At 42.4% G+C, this 25,798-nt stretch overlaps 5 protein-coding genes across 11 annotated transcripts in view; 2 read left to right on the forward strand and 3 right to left on the reverse strand.

The window, feature by feature from the left end:
- Positions 1 to 186: 186 nt before the first annotated feature.
- On the reverse strand, positions 187 to 5,407 carry lipea (lipase, hormone-sensitive a). 2 transcript variants are annotated; one of them, XM_084696791.1, is made up of 11 exons: positions 5,293 to 5,407; positions 3,848 to 4,097; positions 3,362 to 3,646; positions 3,080 to 3,170; positions 2,805 to 2,950; positions 2,517 to 2,702; positions 2,269 to 2,421; positions 1,873 to 2,017; positions 1,325 to 1,552; positions 783 to 1,177; positions 187 to 517 (listed from the first exon to the last, which is right to left on the reverse strand). In XM_084696791.1, the coding sequence occupies exons 2-11, from the start codon at positions 4,085 to 4,087 to the stop codon at positions 203 to 205; spliced, it is 2,184 nt and encodes a 727-aa protein (XP_084552917.1). In that variant the 5' UTR covers positions 4,088 to 4,097; positions 5,293 to 5,407; the 3' UTR covers positions 187 to 202. The 2 variants fall into 2 exon arrangements, with proteins under 2 accessions (XP_084552917.1, XP_084552918.1); XM_084696792.1 differs by lacking the exon at positions 5,293 to 5,407 and adding an exon at positions 4,724 to 4,863.
- A 383-nt stretch (positions 5,408 to 5,790) lies between these two features.
- Positions 5,791 to 9,357, reverse strand: vps72a (vacuolar protein sorting 72 homolog a). The gene is made up of 6 exons (XM_084696793.1): positions 9,149 to 9,357; positions 8,648 to 8,800; positions 8,169 to 8,283; positions 7,569 to 7,745; positions 6,888 to 7,032; positions 5,791 to 6,663 (listed from the first exon to the last, which is right to left on the reverse strand). The coding sequence occupies exons 1-6, from the start codon at positions 9,263 to 9,265 to the stop codon at positions 6,264 to 6,266; spliced, it is 1,107 nt and encodes a 368-aa protein (XP_084552919.1). The 5' UTR covers positions 9,266 to 9,357; the 3' UTR covers positions 5,791 to 6,263.
- Positions 9,358 to 10,012: 655 nt separating this feature from the next.
- lingo4a (leucine rich repeat and Ig domain containing 4a) lies at positions 10,013 to 17,815 on the reverse strand. 2 transcript variants are annotated; one of them, XM_084696795.1, is made up of 2 exons: positions 17,797 to 17,815; positions 10,013 to 12,429 (listed from the first exon to the last, which is right to left on the reverse strand). In XM_084696795.1, exons 1-2 carry the CDS (start codon positions 17,804 to 17,806, stop codon positions 10,634 to 10,636), a joined length of 1,806 nt encoding a protein of 601 aa, XP_084552921.1. In that variant the 5' UTR covers positions 17,807 to 17,815; the 3' UTR covers positions 10,013 to 10,633. The 2 variants fall into 2 exon arrangements, with proteins under 2 accessions (XP_084552921.1, XP_084552920.1); XM_084696794.1 differs by lacking the exon at positions 17,797 to 17,815 and having other exon boundaries at positions 10,013 to 12,463.
- LOC146295713 (cathepsin S-like) lies at positions 17,138 to 20,332 on the forward strand. Of its 4 annotated transcripts, none has more exons than XM_084696798.1 (8): positions 17,138 to 17,195; positions 17,524 to 17,603; positions 17,843 to 17,965; positions 18,106 to 18,258; positions 18,660 to 18,884; positions 19,214 to 19,379; positions 19,651 to 19,753; positions 19,835 to 20,055. In XM_084696798.1, exons 1-8 carry the CDS (start codon positions 17,171 to 17,173, stop codon positions 19,932 to 19,934), a joined length of 975 nt encoding a protein of 324 aa, XP_084552924.1. In that variant the 5' UTR covers positions 17,138 to 17,170; the 3' UTR covers positions 19,935 to 20,055. The 4 variants fall into 4 exon arrangements, with proteins under 4 accessions (XP_084552924.1, XP_084552925.1, XP_084552923.1 ...); XM_084696797.1 differs by lacking the exon at positions 17,138 to 17,195 and adding an exon at positions 17,216 to 17,382; XM_084696799.1 differs by lacking the exons at positions 17,138 to 17,195; positions 19,835 to 20,055 and adding an exon at positions 20,084 to 20,332 and having other exon boundaries at positions 17,209 to 17,603.
- Positions 20,333 to 20,795: 463 nt separating this feature from the next.
- The window catches only part of spire1a (spire-type actin nucleation factor 1a), a 28,920-nt gene continuing 23,917 nt past the window's right edge, over positions 20,796 to 25,798 (forward strand). For both annotated transcript variants that reach the window (XM_084696800.1, XM_084696801.1), the window contains exons 1-2: positions 20,796 to 21,304; positions 25,199 to 25,230. In XM_084696800.1, the coding sequence (XP_084552926.1) occupies positions 20,995 to 21,304; positions 25,199 to 25,230 (342 nt within the window). In that variant the 5' untranslated portion in view covers positions 20,796 to 20,994. The remainder of the gene's footprint in view (positions 21,305 to 25,198; positions 25,231 to 25,798) is intronic.

The following is a 25,798-nucleotide window of genomic DNA, read 5'->3' on the forward strand; positions in this document are numbered from 1 at the left end:
CCCTGCTCCTTTCTCTTCAAGTTACTTACTCAATAGTTTCACTGAAATGTTGTGTTCAGAGGCTCAAATGTGAATTTATATATCCCTGTCGTATCAACGACTGATAAAACAACCTCACTGTTTATAACTCTGAGTAAGTAAACTTAAGTGATGGATTCCACGACAGACTGAATGTGCAAAAAGAAGTTACGTATATAATCGTCTATGTTTTATTAGGGTTCCCGCCGTGACAAAAATCTTCATCCTGATTGGTCCCTCCGTTCGATGATCCGGGCGTGTGATTGGTCCATCCTAAATTAGGTTGTTTGCGAAAAGATGAGAAGTGTGCCTTGAAGACCTCTCGGATTTTATCCACGCAGATGTCAGAGGCTTCCTGTGTCTCCTTGGAGAGTTGTGATAGGCTGAGGAAGCCATGTGGGAGGTCCTCCACCACTGTCAGGCTCACGGGTTGGCCAATGGTCTTCAGCTTCTTGGCAAACATCACCGAGTCATCCAGCAAAGCATCCAGTGCTGACGCCTGTGGGGACAAGTAAAAAAAACATCAGGGTTAATTACAAACATTTACTCAAGTACAATTAGCCTCTTAAATTCTACCCTTCTGTTCCTCACTCAAAACTGTCCTTCTCAACTTTTTTTTAATGAAAGAAAAAGTGGTCTCTGCACTGCTGCAATTTTTTTTTTCAAGAGCTGTATTTATATGCATTTTTTTTTTCCAACAAAAATTCTCAGGTACTTTCTCTACCATGCCCTTCTAACATTCTACAAATGTGTCCCTCTCTCACCACGATGTGTACGGGAGGAAGGCCTCTCAATAGGTCATCAGGGGCCAGCAGCGGTGACACGAACGGATTCTTAACGACGGGGCAGTTGGACGTGCTGATCATTGCGAGCTGTTCGGACCGCAGGGGCTCGAAGCCTTCTGGGTAGTCTCTGGGACCGGCCGGGGAGTGGGTGGGGGAGGAGGAGTTGCAGGGGGAGCGTGGAGAGCTTTGCGGGGTCCTTCTGGGGGAAGACGACGGAGTCCCTGGGCCGCCCAAGGTCCAGTTGGGGTCCAGGAAAGACTGGAGCCAGCTGGAGGCTCCTTGTTTGAGGTCATTGAACAGCAACGCTGTGTCTCTGCCCAGAGCACTCAGGGAGTTAACCCCTGAAGAAGCGCGGACAGTCTGACGTTCATTTCCTGGGGAGGGGGGGGGGGGGGGTAAAAAAAAGAGAAGAAAATGGGTGTGTAAAAGATGAAAAGGCAAGAATACAAGCATAGTAAAATAGGTTCTAATTCTAACAGGGATGTTAGTCTTGATTCTACCACGTTTCCACCTCCCTGTACCTGCGTAGGCATTGAGGCACTTGGAAAGCACCCCTAAAGGCAGCAGAGGATCGATAAGGGTGAGCAGGCGGGAAGGCGAGGCGTCGATGGTGAGCAGGGTAGCGGGGTAGGCAGTCATGATGCCATCAGGCACACGCACGCCGCAGGCCAGGGCCCTCATGGACACGGTGATGCAGAGGTTTCCCCCGGCACTGTCTCCAGCCAAACACACACGCTCCGCTGTGGAGCCTGAGGACACAAACACACTCACTGTTTACACTAGAGGAGATTAGTATTCTTTCCGGATACACAGTGCTATCGATTTTATTATGCAAATGTCTATTTTAATATGAATTGTTTTTCTATTGCTCCAGTGCATACATGATTTTTGGCTGTCCCATTGGTGGTTACGGAATCCATGAACCAATTAGAGCTATGTTGCTAACTGCGTGTTTGGTATCTGTAACTGCGTGTTTGATAGCAGTTACTACCCCCCCCCCCCCCCTCGCCCTTCCCCCTCTCAGCATCTTGTCTCCGTGGGGTTCTTGAGCAGCAGAAGTGAGACTGACCCAGAAGGTGACAATTCTTGAGTGCCCAGCAGTAAGCGTAGAAGCACTCCTCCAGAGCCCTGGGAAAGGGAGCTTCAGGGGCCAGAGAGTAGTCCACTGACAGGATGGGACAGCACAGATCCTTAGACCAGCTCCTCAGATAGTTCTTTGACAGATGGAGATGGATGGAGAGAGAGAGCAAGGGAGAGAAAGAGTAAGGGGTAAAGGGAGAAAGGGGGACGGGATAGAAGATGACAATATTTCAAGATACGTTGCTGTTACAACTCTGTTCATGCAGACAGGTTAGTGTCTGTGTTGAACGCAAACCCTCAAGCAGCAATTAACGCCCCTAAATCCCCTATCTAACCGATATTACATTAAGCTCAGAGGTTAAAACCACTCCCCCACTCTGGGTACCTCATGGGATCTGGAGGTCTGGGCCACAAAGCCTCCCCCGTGGAAGTGGATGAGTAGCCAGGGTGATCGTGGGCTTTTCTGGGGCCTGTTGATGATAGACAAGGAGAGGGGCGGAGCTTCCGATCGAGAGAAGGCCAGCAGCTCGTCACTGTCCTGAGGAACGACACGCAAAAGTCCCCGAGTAAGACGAGTGTCTCGGGTTGATCTACGACAGGTCTACGAGCGCTGACGTGGCGGTGAAGACTGACCTGTCCCTCTCTGAGGTCACAGGAAATGAGGCGCATGTGGACAGGCCCAGGGCCAGTGTGAGCCAGAGGAGGGGACACAGAGGCAGAGAGGCTTGGGTCTGAGGCCAGAGGCAGGCTTAGAGGCAGGGGAGGTATGGTCAGGGTGAGGTTTACCTGTACTTGGTTAGAGCCCATTCTCTGAAAACCCTGTGGGGGGAAAAACAAGAATCCATAGAAAGATACGGGGTGAGCATTCATAATACACACAGTGAGCTCTTTATCTTTTGCGTGTGATTTGCATGCTCTCACCGATATCAACCCAGATTCCGTGAGGTTCCAGAAGGACTTCCAGAACTGCAGATCGAGGTTCTGGGTTATCCGCTCAAACTCCTGCCCCCTCAGCTCTGGATCAATCACATACTTCCCAGATGTGAGGAGAGAGAATGCTGCCATACCTAAAGCATTAGCGACAAAGTCGAAGGAGTAGAAGTGTAAAATACAACAACAAAAAATAGAGTGCAAACAAAGACAAAACCTGGGAATATTTTTCCATAACTTAGATTAGCATATTCAGAGACACAGACCTATTCCAGACTGCTGTTTTCCATAACTCTCTCCATATGAGACCATGCTTATAACTACAGTCTGCAGGAATGGACGAAGTGTGGTTGAGAACTGAAAATAAAAAAAGAGAAGAATCACACCACAACAATGTATAAAAAAATAAATAAAAAAAAGGTCTCCTCAGCATTCACCTCAACGGTCCGTCTTTGACTGAACCAGATAACCATTTGCTTCAACCGTAAACGCAACACGTCAAGACAGACGAGAGATACGAGTGACACCGTCCTCTGGTGACGACTGACCTGGAAGCCCAGGCAGCGGCCGTAGAAGCAGGCCTTGTGCATGGACGTGTACTCCTGCACGAACCTCCTGCTCAGGACGCTGTCCTGCAGGGAGTACAGCTCCCCGTGGCTGTTGTCGTGGAGCAGGCGCTGGGCGAGGTAGAGGAGGGCGCGCAGCTGGCACAGGGCGCTGCAGTAGGCCTCCATCTCAGAGGCGTTGTGCTCCGCCCTGAAGAAGGTGCTGCGGCAGCTGCTGGAGATGTAGCGGCCTTTGTGGATGATGTGGAAGAGGCAGGACTGCAACACCTGAGGGAGACAACGTGGAGCCCTTCGTGAAATGAATCGTGTGAATGGCGGGTTCATGCAGGTGATGTTTGATTTTAATTTGATGTTTGAATAGGGGAGAGAGGTTGAGAGAGAGAGAGAGAGAGAGAGAGAGAGAGAGAGAGAGAGAGAGAGAGAGACATAAGGGAATGTTCTCTTTGGAACACTTGAGGAGCCCTGTACCTTGACCAGTGTGCGGTAACCATTTCCAGGGGTATGTGCATCAAAATCGTAGTGATGGTACACAGTGGTGAAGCCAAGAACTACAGGTTCCAGGGTGTGGCCATGCTCCTGAATCTGTCTGAAAGAGGTCACCAAGCGCCTGGCGACGTCACCGTACGGCAGGTCAGGAGGCCCGGACAAAACAGTGATGTTCTCTTTACATACTGCCTCCAAGGCTGTAAACACAACCTGGACGTCCATGATAGGGAGACTAAACAAAGGACAAGAGAACGAGAGAGAAAAGGAGAGTAGGTGAGTGTGTGTGTGTGTGAGAGAGAGAGACAGAGAGAGAGAGAGAGAGAGAGAGAGAGAGAGAGAGAGAGAGAGAGAGAGAGAGAGAGAGAGTGAGTGAGTTTGTGGGTCCAGAGTTTTCTGTGTCATTACAACATTAGGTTACTGATTGTGACAGCAGATAACAATCAATAACTTGAAATAGTAAGTAGGCTAAAGATCAAGCCCTAGACCTTTGCCTTTTGCCAAATACGCATTTGGATCTGCTTGCAATCGTTATGTAAGATAACAACAAAAAATATATACATATTCTAAGAGGGCGGCTGGAATAAAGGAAACCAGCAAGATCTCTGAGGAAAAATGTTAAACCGATTTTACACAACACTGAGGGAAAGGTTACTAAATAGCGAAACAATTCCTATTTCCATAATCTTAATATTGCAAAAGAGTACACTTGTCAACATAATTTCTTGTTTTGGCAAGGAAAAATATGACCTCGGTACTTTTAACCAATAGACCTCTTGTCCACTGTTTCAACTTTTTTTTAAGTATTTGACCCACAATAGCCTACCATGAACCAAACGGCCTGGCAACAGCTCACCTTACCTTAGGATGCGTCAACAGTGAGGCATTTTCCAAAATTCATTTCAACGTCCACGAGGGACTTTTAAGTCCATTATATTTTGTTTTCGACTACGCACATCGATCGTTAAAAACAAAATACTGACGACGCCACACCCATCCCGCTCCAAAAAACAGCCCTTTGAACCTCACTAGTTATATGACGTGCGCTACATAGAATGGTAACAAACTAACTACTGTCTGCGACACAATATCACCTTTCACGAGCTCCCAGCTGCAATATCATCTTTCCAACATCGAGAGAATGCGGTGTCATACTGAAAACGCAGTACGTTATATAATACTGCTTTATTCGACCAGATACTTGGTTTATTTCTCAGAGATATAGTTAACGATATCGCCAATTGTGGCTTCCGCACTACTTGCGTCTGGATGACAAAGTTTGAACACGGCATGGCTGAATTGTGACAACTGTCTGGAACGGACTCATGTGCTGAATTAAATAACGACTTAAAGGCTATACTCATTATAATTTTGTGCAAATCATTAGTAACTGAATAGATTGTCATGTATTTCTGTGTAGCTTAACTTACCAACAGGCATTCTCCTGTGATCTTCTATGACAGTTTCACCCACAGTGAATCCTGGGTAGTCTACTGGTCATGTGAGCAGGGCACTCGAATTAAAACAACAGCGGGGACATACTTTAGTTGCCTAAATCTGAAATCATATTCACAATGATGAAAGGCAGTGCAATGGATTCATGAGGCACACTTTTTAGATTGTACTTTTTCACTTTGTCTGGTCTTTTTGGGACTAAGGAAATAAAGTGTTTGTGTCGGATACTGTTTAGCAACACCTGTGGAGTAAGATGTGGGACTTAAATATTGGCATAAGAGAGGTACTGTTTGTAAATAATCTCTTCTAGGGTGTTTATCTTGCATTTAGTGTCCTTCACACTCAACAATAATGTTGTCATTTTGTGCCAACATTTTGCAAGTTTTGTGTCAATATTGTCACTGTTGCAGTTCACTTATTTCAAATTTAAATTTTTGAATTTTTATCTTAAATGACTTACAATAATCCACGTCTTTATGGTCTCACTCCTTATCCAGACAGTCAGTCCCTATTTGTTTTATTGTAACTGACCCTTGTAGGTCTCATGATCAGCATATTCCTGCCATCTTGGAAATACACTTAACAGCTGTTTTTATTAAAAAATAACAATTTTACAAAACATGTACTATTCTGACAAAAGTAATAAAGGCAAATATGTACAAAAACGTGTATCACAAACTCTAATGCATTGAAACTGCAATACAGAGGATCTATATCTTTCGAAGATGATTGACCATTGAGAGTAATTGAGAAACAATTGTTATTGTCATGGAAACCATCTTTGAAAAGGCTCACTACAACATATTTCCAAGACCTGCACAACTGTCAGTGGACTCCAAAATAGAGTTCAAGGCGCTGATGTATTAATCAAGTAGTATTTGAGCATTAATACAAAATAATATATAACCGACAAATGCCTCCAAGAACCACAGCAGGACAGAAGCCTTCATGTAGATCCAGCGCTCTGCTTGACGACCATTTTCTGGCGGGCGCCCCTTGAGCTGGATGCGTCGAGTCCTGAAATCCCCCCCGAGGAGTTGGGGAAGCCGTGTGCGGCCACATACTTACGGTAAGCTTCGCGAATAATGCGGAAAGCTCGCGTGTTTGCGTAGGAGATATCGGTGACGGGGTCTCGATACAGCGCAGCCTTGTGAGTAACGGGGCACACTTCCTGGATGGGCGGCTGGACGGCAACGCGAGCGGCCGGGGGGAAGGCCGCTTCGAACGCTTCTTCGTCGCTCAGCGTGATGTAGGTGCGGGAACACAGGCCTCCTGTGTGCTGCTGGGAAGCCGTGGCGGGGTTTGTTGGCAAAGGAGTCACTGCTTGTGGGGTGTCCTGGTCCAACCTTTGAAGGGAAATAATGTGAAACAACGTGAGGTAGTGAATAATACCTCACACTTTATAGACAGATACCAAAAAAAAAAAAAAAAACGTAATGAAAACCACTACGTTTTTATGGATGATCTTTGTTTACGTTCAAAAGAACAGAGCGTTGTGTCATAGTCCAAATGTATGATTGTACGGGATGTAGGTTCCACAGACAGGTCAACAGGTCATGGCGTTCCTTACCCTTCTACGTCAACGTTTTCTTCTTTCAACATGGAGTGGGACACCAGAGGCATGAGGACCGAATGGTAACGGATCGTCGGCCCCTCAAAACGCCTCTTCTTATGGACCTGCTTTTTCTTATCAGCCTCCAAACGCTCATAGTTCTCTAAAAAGCCCCAAAAACAGATCAGTTTGATTTCATTTGCATTTAGTTATTTAGCAGATGCTCTTATCCAGAGCGACTTATATTAAGTATAGGGACATTCTCCTCGAGGCGAGTAGGGTGAAATACCTTGCCCAAGGACACAGTCATGTGGCACGCCCGGGAATCAAACCGGCAACCATCTAAATTAATAGCCCGATTCCCTAACCGCTCAGACATCTGACTCTCATCAGGGTTGAGAGACTCTTAGGCTAATTACTTCTGAAAGATCGATGATTATCTTGACTGTTCAAGGCAAATGTAGACTTTACAATATAATCAATGAGGACATTAAATGTACACTTAAGGTCAGGTGTTACTTTACTGTGTTTACCCCTGGGTTAATACTTAACAACTAATGGCATGGATTTATCTGAACTGAAAATCCTTCTGGCTCTGTACAGCAGGGCTGCCAAACTCTTAAGAGAACTACATTTGATCAGCAACAGGAACCTAACACTTAGCAGCTCAGTACGATTAATTAGGTTTGATGGGCTCACCAAGAGATCGGAGGTTGAGTTCCGCAGTTATCTTGGCCTCGGCAAGCAGCTCATCCTGGGTCAGAGGCTGATCATGGTGAGCCCCCCGCCGTCGTCGAGGGGCGTCTTGCCGTTCCTGCAGCCGCAGGTTCGTCTTCCGTGTGTGCTCGCTGGTAGACTGGCGTACAGACTTCCGAGCTGGAAAAAAATATTTGGGGGGATCAGAAACTAGTAGCAGGTCTAACGTAAGACAATCTCCCAAATTCTCAAATTGTTATGTCAAAGTTTACTTCTATAGCCTCAACATGATCCACCACTGTACATACTTTTTTGGGGGGGACATCTGACAATATTTATGAGTGACATTGCGGGATTTTTGTTTCCTCACAATCTCAGTCTCCAAATAATGACATGTGATAACAATAACATCACAATGATGATGATATGCACCAATAATGACTAACAGCTTATAGATTCAACACAGATTCTTCCAACAATAAATTAAACTCAATGTGTATTTCTCCACAACAACCCAAAAATGTATGCATCCTTATCCTCGAGGATAATTGTGCCTGTTTAACATTAAAATAATAAAAATTATTCTGAAACAAATGTTCTTACTCTCTCCAAAGTCCTGAAACTCCTGTGGGATTCTTCTCTCTACTTTTGCCCTCTCAGTCTTCTTCACCTCCTCCAAAGGCCTCTTCTGTTTGGGCTTGGACAACTTTAGAGGCTCCTACGAAAACAAACAACCTACATTAACGTCACGAGTTACTTGGACAGTGACTTCTTTTTTGTAGTTTTGGTTCAATACTCCATCACTTCATTGTCATTGCATCCTGTCACAAGTGCAGACTATCAGCTTGAGGGTGTTTTCCTTCATGCCGAATCATCCACACTCTTCTACTAACACAGTCAGCCATTGTAGGGCACCAAAAGTCCTAGGACAGTTTAAACTGCCAGCACTTTAACTTGATAATCATTGGGTCATGTCAATTCCAATATGCTAGAAATATTTATACCAGTGCCACTTGGAGAATAAATGTGACGTATGAACAATGCATTAGATAAGGAGTAGGAATTGGGTTTGCATCATTTACCTTGTAGGCTTTAGTGACAACTCGACTCTTCCTACGAGGCGCATCATCTTCCTGGTCACTATCAGGCTCATCGCCCTCATCGATGTCAAAGTCGCTATCAACCTCATCTTCTGTGTCTGAATGTTCCCCTCGATATTCGTCGTCTCCCGATTCCTAAGGAAAAAGATGATTTTAAAAAAGCACGTTCGCATAGAAACCGACAGATGTTGTGCAACAATGTACGTGGCTAGTAGGTAATTGGCCAAAACGTTAAACGCATTTCTGGCGCTGACAGAGAACAACAATGTCTACTGGACAATGTACACACAAGTCACACAATCCAAGCTAGATGCACACATACTCTCTCGAGTAGACAATTAACTTGAGTTGTTTGTACAAAGGACTCACTCTGCTACTGAATTAAATTAATAGTATAATCTTTTGTGAACCATGCAATGCACATAGAGCCATTCATTGTGCGAGCCAGTCCAGGCTAGCTGTATTAGCCATCTGGCTACTCACGTCATTGAATCCACCGTATGTTGTCTTGTAGAAGTCATCTTCTTCTTCAGCATCCAGTAACTTCGACATGCGGTTGCCCGCTGTCTTTCGTGGTTCTCTGCTAAAAGCTAAAGTCATAACTGTTTTTTAAAATTATTACTAAAGAAACGTGTTTGATTGGTTTTGCTTGTGCGGCGGCTACTAAAGTTAGCTTGATCCGGGTCTTCTTCTTCTTCGAATTTGACTATGATTAGCGCATCGCAGCCAACTTTAAAAGTACATGCAGCGCCATCTACTGTGAAGGAGTGTGTGGCCAGTCCAGTTTGCGGAATAAATAACCTAAAAGTGCAAACAACCTGCCGTTTGCATTGTCACAGGGAAAGTTTTCAGAATTACAGTCAGGACTGCTTCTTTAATAGATACACATTTTTTATTATATTTTTCATCAAGTGCAATGATCATTCACAGTTCAATTCACGCTGATGTACAATGACAATTATCTGGTGTTTTGAATTCCACATATAAATTAACCCAACACAATAATAAATCACAAAACCATCACAAAACATAATTATATATATATATATATATATATATATACACAAATGTACAGTATATATAAAAAAAGGTTTTCTTTTCAGATTTCTGTTTTCAGATAACTTGCACGTGTTCAGCCATCTTTACATTTTGTTTTGTTAAAGTACTCAAAGGACACTTTTTGAGTGACCAATCTTTTAACAAAAAAAGGTGAGTAATTGACTGCTTCCAATGTTTTGACAAGGTTCACATTTTCAAAGCAATATTTGGCACAGGTCTGGTATGAAACATCTAAGATCTATAGAATTATATAAATTATTCAAATTCTAAAACCAAGGAAAATATAAACTAAAACAGCCTTAATTATATGAGAATGTATTCATTGACATTCTTAATTATGATTGACACATTTGAGAGGCTACAGCCGACATGGCTTTTGCTATTTGTCTTTTATTATACAAAGTTTAGAGAACAGCATAGACATGGAACATGGAACTATATTTGACACATTCAATTAACATCTGAATGATTTATAGCAAATTATTACGTTTTCCCCCGTAACCTGGGCACCCTATGATTTAAACATTATGCCCAAATGTAGATAATTTACAGTTTTTAGAAGCATGTTCACCAGGGTCAGACTACAAGCAGTAATACAAAGCCTTTAGCAAGATATGTAATGTACATATAAGAAAACAATGTTTAATAACTGGAAATGTCTTTAATTGTAAAAGTCATGTATAAAATGATTCCAGCATCCCACAAAGCCTTCATCTTTATTGGTTATGTAGTACGGTAAACACCAAAAACAATTGAGTTTCGAGTCAGTTGAGAGTCACTCGTGCTAACTGTAATTGTGTTGTTTTTGTGTTTTTTCTTACTTGTTGTTTTGCCTTTTCAGATGACTTTGTACAGCACTGGTCTGCATTGGGTGTTTTGAAATGTGCTTTAGAAATACACTGACTTGACTTAAATCAGTTTCATTGTGAATCTGCCAGATTCCACGCGGTTTCCACTACCAGCACCATGACTTGCAATGGTGCTTCGTGGCACAAAGTCGATTGTGGCTGTGTGTTTGATCTGACCTTTCCCCTGGCTCCAGAAAAACATGAAAACGAAACATATAACAACAGAGCCAATGAAGGACAGAAATCCCAAGGTCACCGCGATCACCAGTGTTTTGGCATCAAACGGAAAAGGTTGATGTGCGTGAGATGACCCGTTGCCGGCAGGGGAAGACAAGGCCGGGTGAAGCCTTCTGGAGTGGTTCTGGGAAAATCCCCACACTTGAAGGCCTACGGAGATGCTGTCGTTCCCTGCAGCGTTGGACGCCACGCAGCGGTATGCGCCGCTGTCTTGCACCTGGGCGTAGCGAACCTCTAGCGAGTTGTTGGGGAGAACGTGTACCCTCCCCGTGGGCGACAGAGGTAAGCGCTGTGGACTCAGCCAAATGATCGAAGGCTTGGGGTCGCCATCAGCACTGCAGTAAAACAAGACCGTGTGTCCCTCGTCGACACGTACTTGCTGAGGTTTTCGGTTTAAAATTCTCGCTTGACGGCAGGTGAACAAACCCGGGAGTTCGGCTTCAGAGAAGTCTCGGAAAACCCGGCCCTGCACCTGGACCGGGGCGGTGCAAACTGGCGGACGCCCACCAAAGTCCAGATACAGGCGCCTGTGCACCACCCATAACAACCGGCAGTCACACGCCAGTGGGTTCCCGTCGATACGCAGGGTTTCCAAGTTACCCACGGAATGGAAAACCTTCTCCTCCAGCGTAGCTAGGAGGTTTCCAGAAACATTGAGCAAACGAAAGCGTGCCAGGCCACGGAAGGCTCCAGGCTCGATGCGCAGCAGTCCTCCGCCCACCAGATGGAGCTCCTCCAGTCGTAGCAATTCTCTGAGGCGGTTGCCCTGAATGTACGTGATTGGATTAAACGAAAGGTCAAGATAGCGAAGGTAGACCAGGTGATGCAGTGGAGTGTAGGGCATAGTGCTGAGGTTACAGTGGCAGACAGTCAGAGACGTCAGGTTTAAGCCAAAGAGACTGTTTTCCGCCAAGGTTTCCAACCAGGGGCAGTGTGACACGATGAGTTCCCTAAGACGCCCAAGGCATCGGAAAGAATTATTTGGCAGAGTCGTGAGACCAAGCTGACGGAACCGCAAGCGTGTCAGCCCACTTAGTTGCGCCAGAGCCTCTGTTGGCACAGAGGTCAGATTGCAGTGGTCGAGGTGAAGCTCTTGTAGGCTGGACAGGCCTGTAAATGCTCTCTGTGAGACGTAGACCAAGTCATTTTCTCCCGCCTCAATCCTCTGCAGGGCTGCCAAGTCACGGAACGTGAAATCAAGCAAAACCAAAATCTCATTTTGACTGATGTCCAGGAGCCTCAGTCTGGTCAGGCCAGAGAACACCCCGACAGGGATTATCTTGAGACGATTACGAGCGATGCGCAACGTTAGCAGGTTTTGCAAACCCAAGAAGGCTTCCGCCTCGATCATGTTCAGGATGTTGTCACTCAGATCCAAGTCCCAAAGTTGGGTTAAACTGGAAAACTGCTGACGTTCCAACGTTTTTATTTTGTTATAGGTGAGATTCAGAAGCTGGCAGTCTGTCGAGAGTCCATCTGGTACCGTGGGGAACTGGCACCGAGAACAGTTCACCTCGAGCACCTCAGAGCTGCACCGGCAGCACAGCGGACAAGGCCATGAGGTGTCAGCAGCAAGCACCACACTTGCTGCCAGAATGTAAAAGATGACCCTGCACAGCCACCACTGGACCAAGGTCTCCACCAACATCTGGTGAGCTGCCTGCACAGGAGAAGCAACAAATTAGCACGTGGTGAAAACGTTTTTTTTCTTCTTCTTTTTCTCAATTAAATTACCAGTGGCTAATGATCTAACTACATTTGGGTGCTAATGTGTCCTGTTTCCATGAGGCCCCCTTGTTTTTTTTTTCTTTCTATGGAAACACATTGTGCCGAAAGCTATTTAGATCTTGTTTGTTTAAACATACGGTTTTTAATCTTTCCATTTGCAGATGGTTGTTGTCCCATATGTGTGGCCTGCGCAACTGGGATGCCTGTCATTGTCGGCAGCAAGCTTTCATTTTTCATTTCAGTTTTAATGACAAATTAAAATGATTTCCCAGGCATCATTTGATGTGCACCAAAGAATGATTCCTTAGCTAGGTTAAACAATAATTTTGCCACTTGAATGGATTTAGATGAACTGTAGATTATCATTTCTTGAACATTACAGCTATTCACCACTGGGCTGGGAGGCTGGATCTTATCATAACCGGATAACTCCCGATGGCAGGTTCACCCCTCTCTGGCAATAAGAATATTTCCTGTAATAAAAGAAGAATAGTATATGTAAAAAAAAGGCTCATTGTGAGAAAAAAAAACAAAAAAACAATGTGCATTGATTTATGCATATGAATAAAAATAGGACAGGATATTAAGGGAAAGATTTAATCATATTCTGATTCTAATTACTAAGTACTTAGAACTTTGGTTTCAAAGTACTTAGTTCTCTTCATCTTGCGTAACGCTGACCACAAGCCTACTTGTAGTGGATAATCTAATGGATTTATGATTGCTGTACCTGACATTGACCTTATTATAATAATAACTTTAGGTTCACTGACAGCTTCTGACATTTTGTGTATTAATAACAGCTGTTTGTTGAATTTATGTATTCATTTATTTGCAGTAGCACAATAATAGCAGTTCTAAAGAACATTACAAAATACTTTTACAATTATTTTAATTTACCTAACTTTTGATTTAAGCTCAGTCCATTTAACAGTGCAGATCATTTTGTTGGTTCAACAGTTACAGGTACAGATGATGACATTTCTGCCAAAATATCCACCTGTACTGATTGGACAGACACCCCTGTTTTCAATTCTGTTCACTTTTAATATCCATTTGGATAGATACAACCAATCATAGCAACAAAAGTGATATTGGTTGTCTAAAAAAATGCCTCAAGGGCACTCCTCTGTAGTGACTGTATCAATCATGCCCCATGTTAGGTAAACAGATGTGATTGGCCCGGCACTATCAATGCCGTGTGTAAATCTATGTTGCCACTTGTTTTGCCAGAGCAAATAAAACATGATCTCTTAGATGTGGGTGTAATGGGTATGGTACGTGGTCACTTATCATTAACGCTAGTTACACAGACCATGTACTGGGGTCGTTTGGAGCACCGGTTCATCAAATGCTTTGCGTGTTGTAATGAATGTCAATATTTGAGTGAAGCCCATTAAAGTTTCAGTTCCACTTAGTGTTTTGCCAAGTTTCGTGTGATAAGTGTTGAAGTGGTGCCAAATGCAATTTGATGGATTGTAGACAGAGGCTGTCAGGGATTATGACTGAAATACACGCGTGACTGACTACAAATGCTGCATTTAAAGACAAAAACATGGTCTGTTGTGTAATAAAAGTGAAAATGTGTCAAATGCACAACAAATTTGCATTTTAAGTCATTTTTTTGTTGGTCCATTGAACATATCAGTAGATTTTTTACTGACATTTTTGTTGTCTCAATTATTGCTACTGTGACTACAAAAATGATTTCAAAATATTTCATTTGTAATAAACAATTTTTGTTATGGGTTTATTACAAATGTGAATCTGGGTCATAATATTATGTCCATATATATATTTTTTGTTTTTGAAGTTAGTAATAAGTGCACAAAAGGTAATTTATCACAAAGAACAAGATAAAGCATATAAAAGATAACATGGGATAGGATAAGAGAAGCAAAAGAAAACAGACGATAGAATGAAAAACTCACCATTTGTTGAATTTTGAAGACACAAGGTAGACATGTTTCCATAATGGAATCATTCTTGACAACAATGTAGCAAAAGACCCCCCATTGCTGTAGAAAATGCATCAGCAAGCAAACTTGCCTACAGTTACATCTCACTTTTTCTTTGCACTGCAATTATTCTTTTTCACTCCTCCATTTATGCGCAAAAACATTTGTTAAACGTCTAACACACACGCTGAGTCAAACGATAGACGTTGGAAAACAACTCTCACATCTATATCCAACATCATTAGCTGACAGAAAAATGTTGGTATTCCCTAGTTCCTGTATTTGTTGTCCTTGTGGCAATAGAGACGCAGCTCTTCCTGTGCTACGGGAGACATGCTGAGGGATTATAAAACGCAATGATGAAATTCAGCCAGCGCAATGCTTTACTTCTCAGGAAGCATTTTCCAAAGGGATGATGGGAAGCAAGGAAGGGGTCAGCCAAATGGAGAGATTTGGGTATAACACCAGATGGGAATGGAATTAAGGACTGAGGGATGGTTTCAGAAGTATCCCTCTTTACATCTTGTGGCTTACATCAGTCCTTGTCAAAATAGGACAGAGGTGTCGTCACAAGTACCACTGCAAGTGTGCAAAAAGAAAAGGGGGACATGTTTTGGACCATATTTTAAAAAAGAGCCCCCTGATGAAATACTATGATCATTTACATCATTCTCAACAGAAGACTTAACAAGCTACTGAAGGGACCATAAATTATTAAAGTCAGTGACCAAATTCTCCTCCCCTACACTCTGAAGGGAAATGGCAGTTGGTTATAAAAAGGGGAATCTGTATTGAGAACCAGAGGTCGTAAAAGGACATTTGAATGTAAATAATAGCAGAAGATGAAATGAGGCATCTTATGTAATTTTTTGAAAATAATCGTATTTGTTGACACTACACATAAATCCTATTTTGTATTCTACAAACCATGATCGTAGTCTGCTTCAGAGATTTATCTTAAGTTTGTAACTTCTATTGTTTACTATTGTCTGTCGACCTAATTTTACATAGAATATAATATCTGGAGATCAAAATGAATGTAAAGGGAATGTAAACACATTTAGATAATCTTTTATTTGTTCAGCCTCTTAGGATTTGATGCTTAAGCTGCGAATGGTCAGAGTCCTGTTCTTAGGCTAACAAATCCTTTCATAACACTGCTGATTGTCGGAGGGATTACTTCCCTATTTTGTCGATTTATCGCTGAAACATCCGTGATGTAATGAAAAGATGAGGAAAACAAACAAACAGCTCAAGTCTTCATATAGAGAACATTGTCTACTCTTGTTTGTAACCCATTTTTTATGTAAACCATTAAGTTGTTGGTTTGAGTTTTCAGTGCATACTTGGTTTCCAATCTTCATCCGTGACTTAGGGTTAGGGTCAAGAGTCTGGTTGTCAAAGCTCAACATTGCACTTACCATGGTTTGATTAATGCATTTGGATTCATCCTTTACTTTTATAAACAAGTTCAACCTGCAACCCAGAACTTGGTTTGACCTTAAACTTTTGGATAGTTAGTTATATTTTACCTTCTAACTATCTAATAGTTAAAGTTATATTCTACCATCAAAACTGATTGAAAGTATACAGATCTTACTTTCCTATAATGTCACAATTGGATATAGTACAGGTAAACTATATTCTCATCTTTTTATGAACAAAAATGTTAGTCTGTTTTAGGACAGCATCAAATACTTGCTTTGACCTTAAATGTACTACTCAGGTTGCAATTTGTAAAGACCTACCTTGTACCCAATCTTTAGACTCCGCTTCCTCTGCTTATTACATATTCTCAGACACCCCAGTTGGTTTGTACTGGAGAAAATGATGAATCAGGAAATCGCCATCTGGTGTCTTGGAAACCGCACTCATGGGTTTTTCTCTCCATACCCCGTGGACAGGAAGAGATTGGTGACGCAGGCACAGTTCATCTTTTGCCAAATGTCATTTAGGTCATTAAGGGTCTTGGCAGGGTAGTCCCTTTGTTTCTATGTCTTCATACCAGTCTCTGACAATAGGTCCAAGTCATGCACTATAGGCTACACCTCTCATAAAATAGATCAGATAAAAACCTGAAATGGAATACATTTACTATACTAAATGTGTCGATTTCTTAATTATACTACTTATTACATCAATCTTTCAGCTGTCACAGTATTTTCAATAAAAAATACAAAATAAAGATTTTTTTCTGAGGAAAGAATCTGTGAAATTGAGTACATGATTGGTGTTTGAGTCATAAAACAAGGCACGTTCAAAAACCTCTTTAGAAGTTTAATGGCAGATTGCAATCATGATTGAGAAGTGTTGCCGCCACCTACTGTTCTGGAGTGTGCGGCAGTCAGGCGACCTACTGAAACAAACTCAACTAATCATAAAACAAGCAAAAAATGCCTCCACCCCAGTTTCTCAAAGAAACCAAACTGTGCGCCGCCGCCGCCCCCCAAAAATTGCACTCACAAACACCGTGCTTATTATAATCAAGCGCAGCAGAACCGCTGTAGGCACCCCTTTCCAATAACTCCATTAATTAATGAGCTACACCCTTCCAAACTCACTAACCTTAATCCTGGGGGTGACACTCGCTCCGCGATGGCCTATTTAACCAATCGTTAATCGGTCAAAGTTAATTACGTACACGTGTGAATAACTGCGCATAATTTTGTTATGGCATGATCAGAGACAATTGGGCTTTTGGTTAGTAATTGTGTCGACGATTATTTTAGTTACTATAGTTGACTGACTTCACGCCGTTATTACTTTTAGTCTGATGTAGATATCGCAATATTAATACTGTTTAACCAATGCTACAGTATTAGGATATTTAATGGCACGGAGATAGACAGACGAAGTTACATGCAACCTACATATGCAACAATCCGGCGTACGTTTCAAAGTAACTCTTTCAAAACCCCACCACAGTTACCGTTTTTCAAGGCTACATTGTCTAAGAAGTGAAAATTGTTACTACTAGCAATCAGAAAGATGTTCGGAAGCCTGTTATTTATCCTTTTGTGGGGATCAGGAGTCGCCTACACCGAATACACTTTGGATGAGCAATGGGCCCTTTGGATGAAGATACATGCTAAATTGTACCTGCATAAGGTATGGGGAAATTAAGTTTCTAAAATTCAATTAGCATTTGTTGGTTTCCTGAATCGCATGCATTGACAAAAGGAAATTAAATAATTTCATTTTATTGAATGACCTGTGTCATTGCACCAAAGGAAAATGGTCATTATGTTGTTTTGTGACTATCAGGTGAGTTCCAGTACAGCATTTACAGCACATGGATGATGTCGATGCATTCTGAAGCTTTCAAATGTGAACGTTCTTTTTGTCAGATTGAAGAGTTTGGCCGCAGGCGGATATGGGAAGAGAACCTCAAGATGATTAATCTGCATAACCTGGAGGCGTCAATGGGCATGCACACATACGACCTGGCCATGAACCACATGGGAGACTTGGTGAGTGACTGAATGGGCTTTACTGTTACTACAATACTGTGGCTTTCCAAGTGTAGAAAGTAATAATACTTTTTTTTTTTATGGAACTTCATGATCTTTTATGGATGTCTTATGTAGGCCTAATCATGTCCTTCTGGCAGACTCTTGAGGAGATCTCCAGCACACTTTCTAACATCCGCGTACCCACTGACCTGGAGAGGGGGTCTTCAACCTTCACTAGGATGCCAGTGATTTCTGTGCCACTATCTCTGGACTGGAGAGAGAAGGGCCTGGTCTCTGAGGTGAAGTTGCAGGTAAAACTAAAAATGAACTGCCACCGCTTGTGGTTAAATCAGCATTTTGGCTTTGAAGACCATTTTTATTGATTTGGTTACTTGCATAACCATGTTCAGATATGAAGGGTAACATATCTACTGTAATCCCTTAGTGTCCATGTAACTGGAGCCATAATTTGCTGAAATAAAGAGCTTGTGTATCATGGCAGGAACTGGAACAAGAGAGCTGGCTCTTTAATCTCTGCGTTGTGTTGTCAAAATTATAAAGGCATCCCATGAACTGAGGCTAACTATATCTGCAAACTATATCATATTTAGTTGAGGGGACATGCTTACTAGTAATCTAGTGTTTCACAGAATGTCAACCGTAGAAATGTGGTCTAGCTGGAATAGATCAGGATGTTTGGCCTGTTCTGCAGGGTTCCTGTGGGTCTTGTTGGGCCTTCAGTGCTGTAGGGGCCTTGGAAGGTCAACTGAAGAAGACAACTGGGACCCTTGTCAACCTCAGCCCTCAGAACCTGGTGGACTGTTCTAGAAAGTACGGCAACTATGGCTGCAAGGGTGGCTTCATGACCAATGCCTTTAAATATGTCATAAAAAATCAAGGGATTGCTTCAGAGGCAGCCTATCCCTACGTTGGCAAGGTGAGTCTGAGGTAGACTTTCTACTAGGACAGTGATTTCGGAGAGTATGTAAAGCAGAAATATAATGCCATAAAGTGCTTTTTAATTGGTTTGTTAAAAGCTTAGCTATCTGGTGATCATCAGATGTAATTAGAGAAGGTAGGCTACAGGAAGAGGAACACACCAGATCTATGGGTCGTGATTGTATTAGTGGTAATCTATTGACTGGTCTCAGATGCGTATTGTGATTAGCAGATGGGTGTGAGATGGCTGTTATTAGTCATCAGGTGTGTGTTTTAAAAGGTTTGTGACCTCAGCTGAATCTTACTCCATTTGTTTTCCTTTTTTAGGAAGGAGGGTGCAAGTATGAGACAGAACACCGAGCCGCTAACTGCTCTGGTTATGAGTTCTTACCCATGGGAGATGAAGAGGCGTTGAAGGAGGGTCTGGCCGTTATCGGTCCCATCTCTGCCGCCATCGACGGCTCCAGGCCAAAGTTTGTCTTCTATCACCAGGGTAACGATTCAAAATGTTGGCAACTGAACTTTTATCATGATGGTTCACCTCTGTGACAATTCTCTCTCCTGATGCAAGTCTACGCTGGCCACTTCATGTCACTTTCAGTTGGACGTGTTTTTTTTGCTGTACAGATGCATTTTATACTGTACATTATGAGCAATAATGAAGCAAAAACCGACAGGCAGGTAGCCTAAGAAGTGTTACCCTGCTTTGCGTACCGTTTACACAGTGATAATGCTGATGAATATAATTTTACTGTCCTCTACAGGAATTTACAATGACCGCACATGTAAAAGAAAAGTAAATCACGCTGTCTTGGTTGTGGGTTATGGCTCTACAGATGGACAGGACTACTGGCTCGTCAAGAACAGGTTTTTATGGCTTCCTTTTTGTCTTTTCATGATCCAGACAGTAAAGATGTAATACAGTAAATGGTGTTCCCTTCACTGCAGTTGGGGTGTATACTTCGGGGACAGAGGCTATGTCAAAATGGCGAGGAATGAGGACAACCAGTGTGGCATAGCTTTATATCCATGCTACCCTATTATGTGAAAAATATTCCAAGGATTGGATATGTACCAGGTCGTTTTGGACTCTGAACAAAGCAAATGGAAGGGTTTGTGTATATTCACCAATGAAGAATGTTATAATAAAGAATAACAATTGTAAAAAATATATCTTTTTTTGTCCACTACACACAGCAGTACACATAGCATGCCAGAAGGGGGCGTTCTCACTGCATGAGACACAAGGGAAGCAGTGGCAGACTTCAATAAACAGACACAGTGAATGTTTTGAATGCTCTAAATCATGAGTTGACAAAAGCTACTTACCTGCATTGAGTTTTGTTGTGACAAACTGCGTAAAAAAAGTCCTATAATGGCAGTTCAACATGCATGGGCCAGTTCAGCTGTGACTAGTGATTTGTCAGCATTCACACAGTTCTTCTGAATCAAAATAAATCTTATGAAAAATATTTTGTTTGAGTTTTATTATTTGGAAATCCATCTTAGTAGCTGTCTATTGACAAAATACCATGTGAAAAAAGGTCTACAACCAAATAAAGGCTAGTATTTAGATATGCAAATGAACATGTTCAGCACAATTTATAAATCTGTTTAGACTAGAGGTTACTTGCAACTTTCAAATTCTATTTATCTTTCTGGGTAACAGTTCTGGTTTAAGGCTATTTGTTAGCTAAACAGACTAAACTTGTCTTTGTACTTGGAAAAGAGAGCTTATATTATTTACCTCAACTTAAGCTCAAAAAATATTCTCTTGGGAGAACAAAATCGATCCTATTGATTGAATAATTGGTAGGCCTATTTATTGTGTGTTACTCGCTTGGAGATGGCGTTAACAGGGCAGACTTTGAGACCATGCAGAAAAGTTCGTGGCGTTGGAGACGAATTGGCGTTAGCAATAAACCGCTGTTGCACTAAATCGGTGGATAGGGAACGGGTGACGAAGACGGATGCATCAGTTTTGTCAGCGGCTCTATATGTAGAAATACCATATTATCGTTATTTTTCTAATATTTTCTGTCGGCAACAGTGGTTATTCACGTAGGTATGATGTGAGAACGACCTAAAGGTTAGGGACAGACGATTGAATGTTTATCTCACCAACGCTTCTCCAAGATATTGGCGTTGATTTAAACGCTGGGGACGTTAACATGGATTGTGTGGATGGTTCAGAGGAGCTGTCTTTGGAAGAAATTCTTACCTTATACAGCCAGCCGATCAATGAAGAACAAGCATGGGCTGTTTGTTACCAGTGTTGCCAAACTTTAGCTCAAAAACATCGGAATTCCAAATCGACTGGTGCGTCAGTTGAGGACTGTGTGAGAAGAATTGAAGGTCCAGGGGATGTTCGTATTCGGCGAGATGGGACCGTGAAATTGCATCACCTAGACAGTACAGGTAAACAAATATACTCATTGCCTCATGTTCTTTTATATTGAATTATTTATGCGTTAACAATTTTTAATTAACCCGACTTGGATAGAATGGTTGATTTGAATTTATCACGTCAACATAATTATGAAGCATACGAAACTATGCATCTTAACAGTGGCCATGTTGTCGCTTTTTCAGCCATGTGTTGATTTTGTTTACAGATTTGGCAAAGCTGAAATCATGTAGTATAGATTATAGGCCACCATGCATTTCATTTTAAGAAACGAGTGACTGACTTTGCTTCTACAAAGTTAGAAATATTTCCAGTGACAAACACGTTATTTAGAGCTCCGTGTTTTTATTAGAAGTCGGCAGGATTCTATTACGCTATTTTCCAATTTAAAGACTATTGTTCAAATGAAGTCTGCTGATAAGAGGGCGTTAGAGGCCACATTTTTGAAGTGTGGCATTCAGTCAACCATGATAATCAGGAAAAACCATGTGAAGTGTAGAATACCATTAAAAAGGGGCTGTGAGGCCACTTTCCCTGGTTGGATTAATCGTTGCCATATTTTGACAAAACCTATTTACATTTCAGTGTAGCCTAAGAGTTTTGTTTGTGAAGGCCGACGTTTCCTTAAGTCTCAAATTATAACGTCAATAAACTCAAAACATTATCAGATGACGTGCTGGCACAATGCTGTTTATCAGTAACTTGAAATGAGATGGATTTCGTTCTTCAGGGTTTGCCTGCTTTAGCTTGGAGGACAGTTACACGCATATAGCTTACCCTTCCATACATGTCTGAGTGGGGATAGGTGAGGCAATAACGATGCCTGAGGCATTGGTTTTGATTTGCTGTTCCTTCTATTGAAAACTTATTAGCCAAGCCTCCCCCCTCCCTCCCTCCCTCCCCTTCACCACCATTATTTCACTCTATCCACCTCTGGTCCACCTTTCTGTCCTCTCATACTACTGAACCCATCCCAGCCTTTCTTTGGTCTGCAATTCATTCCAGAAGCCTCTGTCTCTTGGTTTGGTTGAACTAGTCGATTCAGATCAGAATGGTACTTCCAGGCGTCCCATGTTCCCTTCAAAGCAAAATGAGACTGTCAAATCTAAAAACAAATGGCCTACATTTAAAAAACGTGATTTAAATCGGCCATAAGTTTACTCAGATTTCACTTGAGATTTCCAGAAAGCAGTAGGTAGGATTTGCAAAACAAGACACGTAATTTTAATGACAAGTCACTCTGCGCAAGCGGAGTGAAAAGTCGTAGGCCGAACTTGCTGCTGCTCCTTAAAGGGTGCTTAGATATTTTGGGACGTTCTTCTCTGTCCTGATTCTCATTAGGGCTACGGATGAGAAAGACGTGAAGTCTATTAAGCACATGTCCCAGCCCTACAGTCAACTCGGACGGCCACAGTATCTTCGGAGGTTACTATCGGTGCAGGAATTCAATTAATGTAAATACTGTTCAGCAAGTTGTGTTAACTGTTTGATTGGGCTTCCGGCAACATTAAGGCGGTCCTCTTCTTAGACCAGTCTGATGACATTCACCTCAATGATCTCTGTTTTATTTATGACCTATTCCGGTCAAAAATCAGACTCTCGTTGGGGCCTGTCTCCCTGGAGAATTTAGGGTTTAGTGCATTCTGATATGACCAGAGAGAATTGAACTGATCCACAGAATCGCAGTCAGGGGCCATTTCAGGCTCCAGTGATGCAGTTCACTATGGAGACGGAAAGAGAAGGCTCTCCTCTCCTGTTTTCATTAGTCTATGGGCGGGAAACACTTGGCTATTCTGTAAAAAAAAGATTAGGTATAGTTGCATTTGCTTAACATATGTTCTTTAAAATAGAGATTGTTCAAACAATCTAGAAGACCATTCGATTAAACGGTTTACCCAAGGCTTCTGATAATACCTGGTTAAAAACATGAGACTTTCTAGGGAAAAGTAAAATATGACTCCTCCGAATTGTCCTTTACAAGGTTCTGTATAACCAGGACAAAGAGGTTGATGTTAGCCTGAAGAATGAATAATCAGGGGCAACACTCGGCAGCTTCAAATATGCCAACTGGGCTTTATCTGGTGGAAAGGGGAACTTCAGGGTTGCTGTCCTAACCTCTCCTGACTGTTGAAAAAGCAGGTCTGTGTTTCTGAGGTTATGGTTAAAACTCCATTGCAGTGGCTGTTTTCCCCCCTTTCGACTGCAAATCTTCAGGACAAGACTAAAGGCTGATACAGAGTGTACCCAGTTAGGCATAAACTACAGCCAGACAGTGTTGCTCAGGGCAACAAATAAAGTTGTTCTTCGTGTAAGTTAGACACGGAAATCACACATCCAAGGAAACTTTGTTTGTGTTTTAAATTTTTGGAGGAGAATCATAGCCTTGGTACAGGGATTTGTTTGCAGTCTGTGGAAGGTTGGAGGGACGAGGAAAAAAGGCCTGTTTTGACCCTGTGGACTGACTTCAAAGTCCTCAGTGTCTTGCGTACTTTGACCCCTGAAGTGCGGCTGTGTTCCTGGGTCGAGAGGAGCTGAATGATCCTGACAACTGCTGCGTCTCAACCTGCGTTCCTCTAGACGTGAGAGAGAACAACATCTTGACCTACATACAGAATTGACTCACGCGTTCAAAGTAACATTTGTCAGTATAGAACAAACAGTTTCGTTATTAAAATAGAATGTGTTTCAGATAGGTTTTATGGTTCTCTTGGAATGCAATCTGACTGAAGGCGGGTATATCAGTCCTGCCAACAGCTCATATGCAGAAAGAGCAGTTTATTGCTCTTTTTCTAATTTTCTGTTCAACAGTGAATGAGAGGTAACGGTCTGTTCGTCTCTGTCTCTGCGCTGTCATGACTTTTGGCCGATATTGAATGAAGATGTTCAATAATCACAGCCAAAAGAAGAATGACTGTTCTATGTCGTATCAAAGAAAGGAATTGGGATCATCATGTTATTTCAATGATCTGAGATCCGACTTCTGTCATGTTGACCTCCTTACGTACACAATTGTTTATGTTAGATAGAATCATCGGTTAGGCTAGATATGACTATAATCATTTAATGGGATAAATGCATTTCAATTGATGAATTGTTCTAGATTAGATGCATTGTCCAAAACGATTGAAGGCCTTGTCCGCTATTGATAAATTCATTGATATGGACGTGGTGTAAGTTTGTCAGTTTTATTTTGGGTCTCTGTTTTTGACCGGTGCATGAGCCCTTTTGGCAGTGTCACACCATGAGAAAAGGGTTCCCATGGAAACAAGTCTCGTGTAGGCTGGGAGGGGGGAGGAGGGTGGGTGAATGTAGGCAGAAATCCTCTAATATGAGTGAGCACACAGGATCTCCCCCCCCCCCCCCCCTGTCAACTCATATACACACAGACTATAATCTGTCTCCTTCTCAGTGGTCTTGGCACACTGGTAAATGAAACTCTTTCATATTCATCGCATTTTCACCCAAAACGTCTCCGAGCAATTGAATTAACCAAGAACATGGGAACTGAATTGAACATTTTGACTGTATACTTTGAGTTGGGGTTTCGGTCTGTGTTTTGACAAGGAAAAAGGGCATCTTGTGCCTTGTGCAGCCTGGCATAGTCTCTCTCTGGTGACCTTGTGTGGTTTTAATATTTGATGCTGTGTAACTGTCTGCGGTGAACACCCCTCGACTCTCACTGGGGAGAGACTGTTTGTGTTCTGTGTAGTCAGTAATTTAACCTTTTTATGAGTGTATTCATCTGAATCTACACATGCAGCAAACTGGAGTGTTGCCTACCCCCAGCCCCCTCACCTACAGCATGACAAATACAACACAAAGAAACCTGAGTCGGGATGTTTCTGGGGGGGGGGAGGAGATGGAGATGGGTTTGAATAAAAAAATGTTTTCCCTTCTCTTCACAGATAAATACAGATCTGCAGGCACGTCAGAAGAGGTGAGTTAAATATACTGTCTTTCTCTCAACTGAGGCTTCTCCACAGGTGTGACTCATCACATTTCAGTGTTTTCAAAAGGTCATGGATGACTTAGTTTGGGTGTGTATCTATCCAGGGAGGCGATGTAGCTGCACACCCCCAGTTTTCACCATGGTTTAGTCACATGGCTTTGATCAACCATACCTAGCTCCGGTCATAGATTCTTCTGAACTTTGCAGTTGCCGTTTAATATGGACTGATAGTCACCAAAACCGGTGACACTTTCAGTGGTGGATGACGACTGAGATTCTCTTCAGTCTCTGGAAGGAAATAATGTTTTGCTTTCTTCTATAACTGTACCCACCCAGTGACCACATTGGAAAATCTTCGTAGCCTTTCAGACATCAAAACATTAGCATGACAGCTATGATGCAATGCTAAGCTAACAACTAGTCTTTAACTAACAGACCGGTACAAAACAAGTTTCCACCGAGCCTTTCAATGTTTCCGATGTACTAAACGTACCACCTGAAAGATGAATCCAACATGAACTCAAAACATGAGCTCCTCAGAATGAATTCATGAAAG

This window comes from Hypomesus nipponensis, chromosome 4 (assembly GCF_054491055.1).
Source record: "Hypomesus nipponensis isolate SF chromosome 4, ASM5449105v1, whole genome shotgun sequence".
Taxonomy (NCBI): Eukaryota; Metazoa; Chordata; class Actinopteri; order Osmeriformes; family Osmeridae; genus Hypomesus; species Hypomesus nipponensis.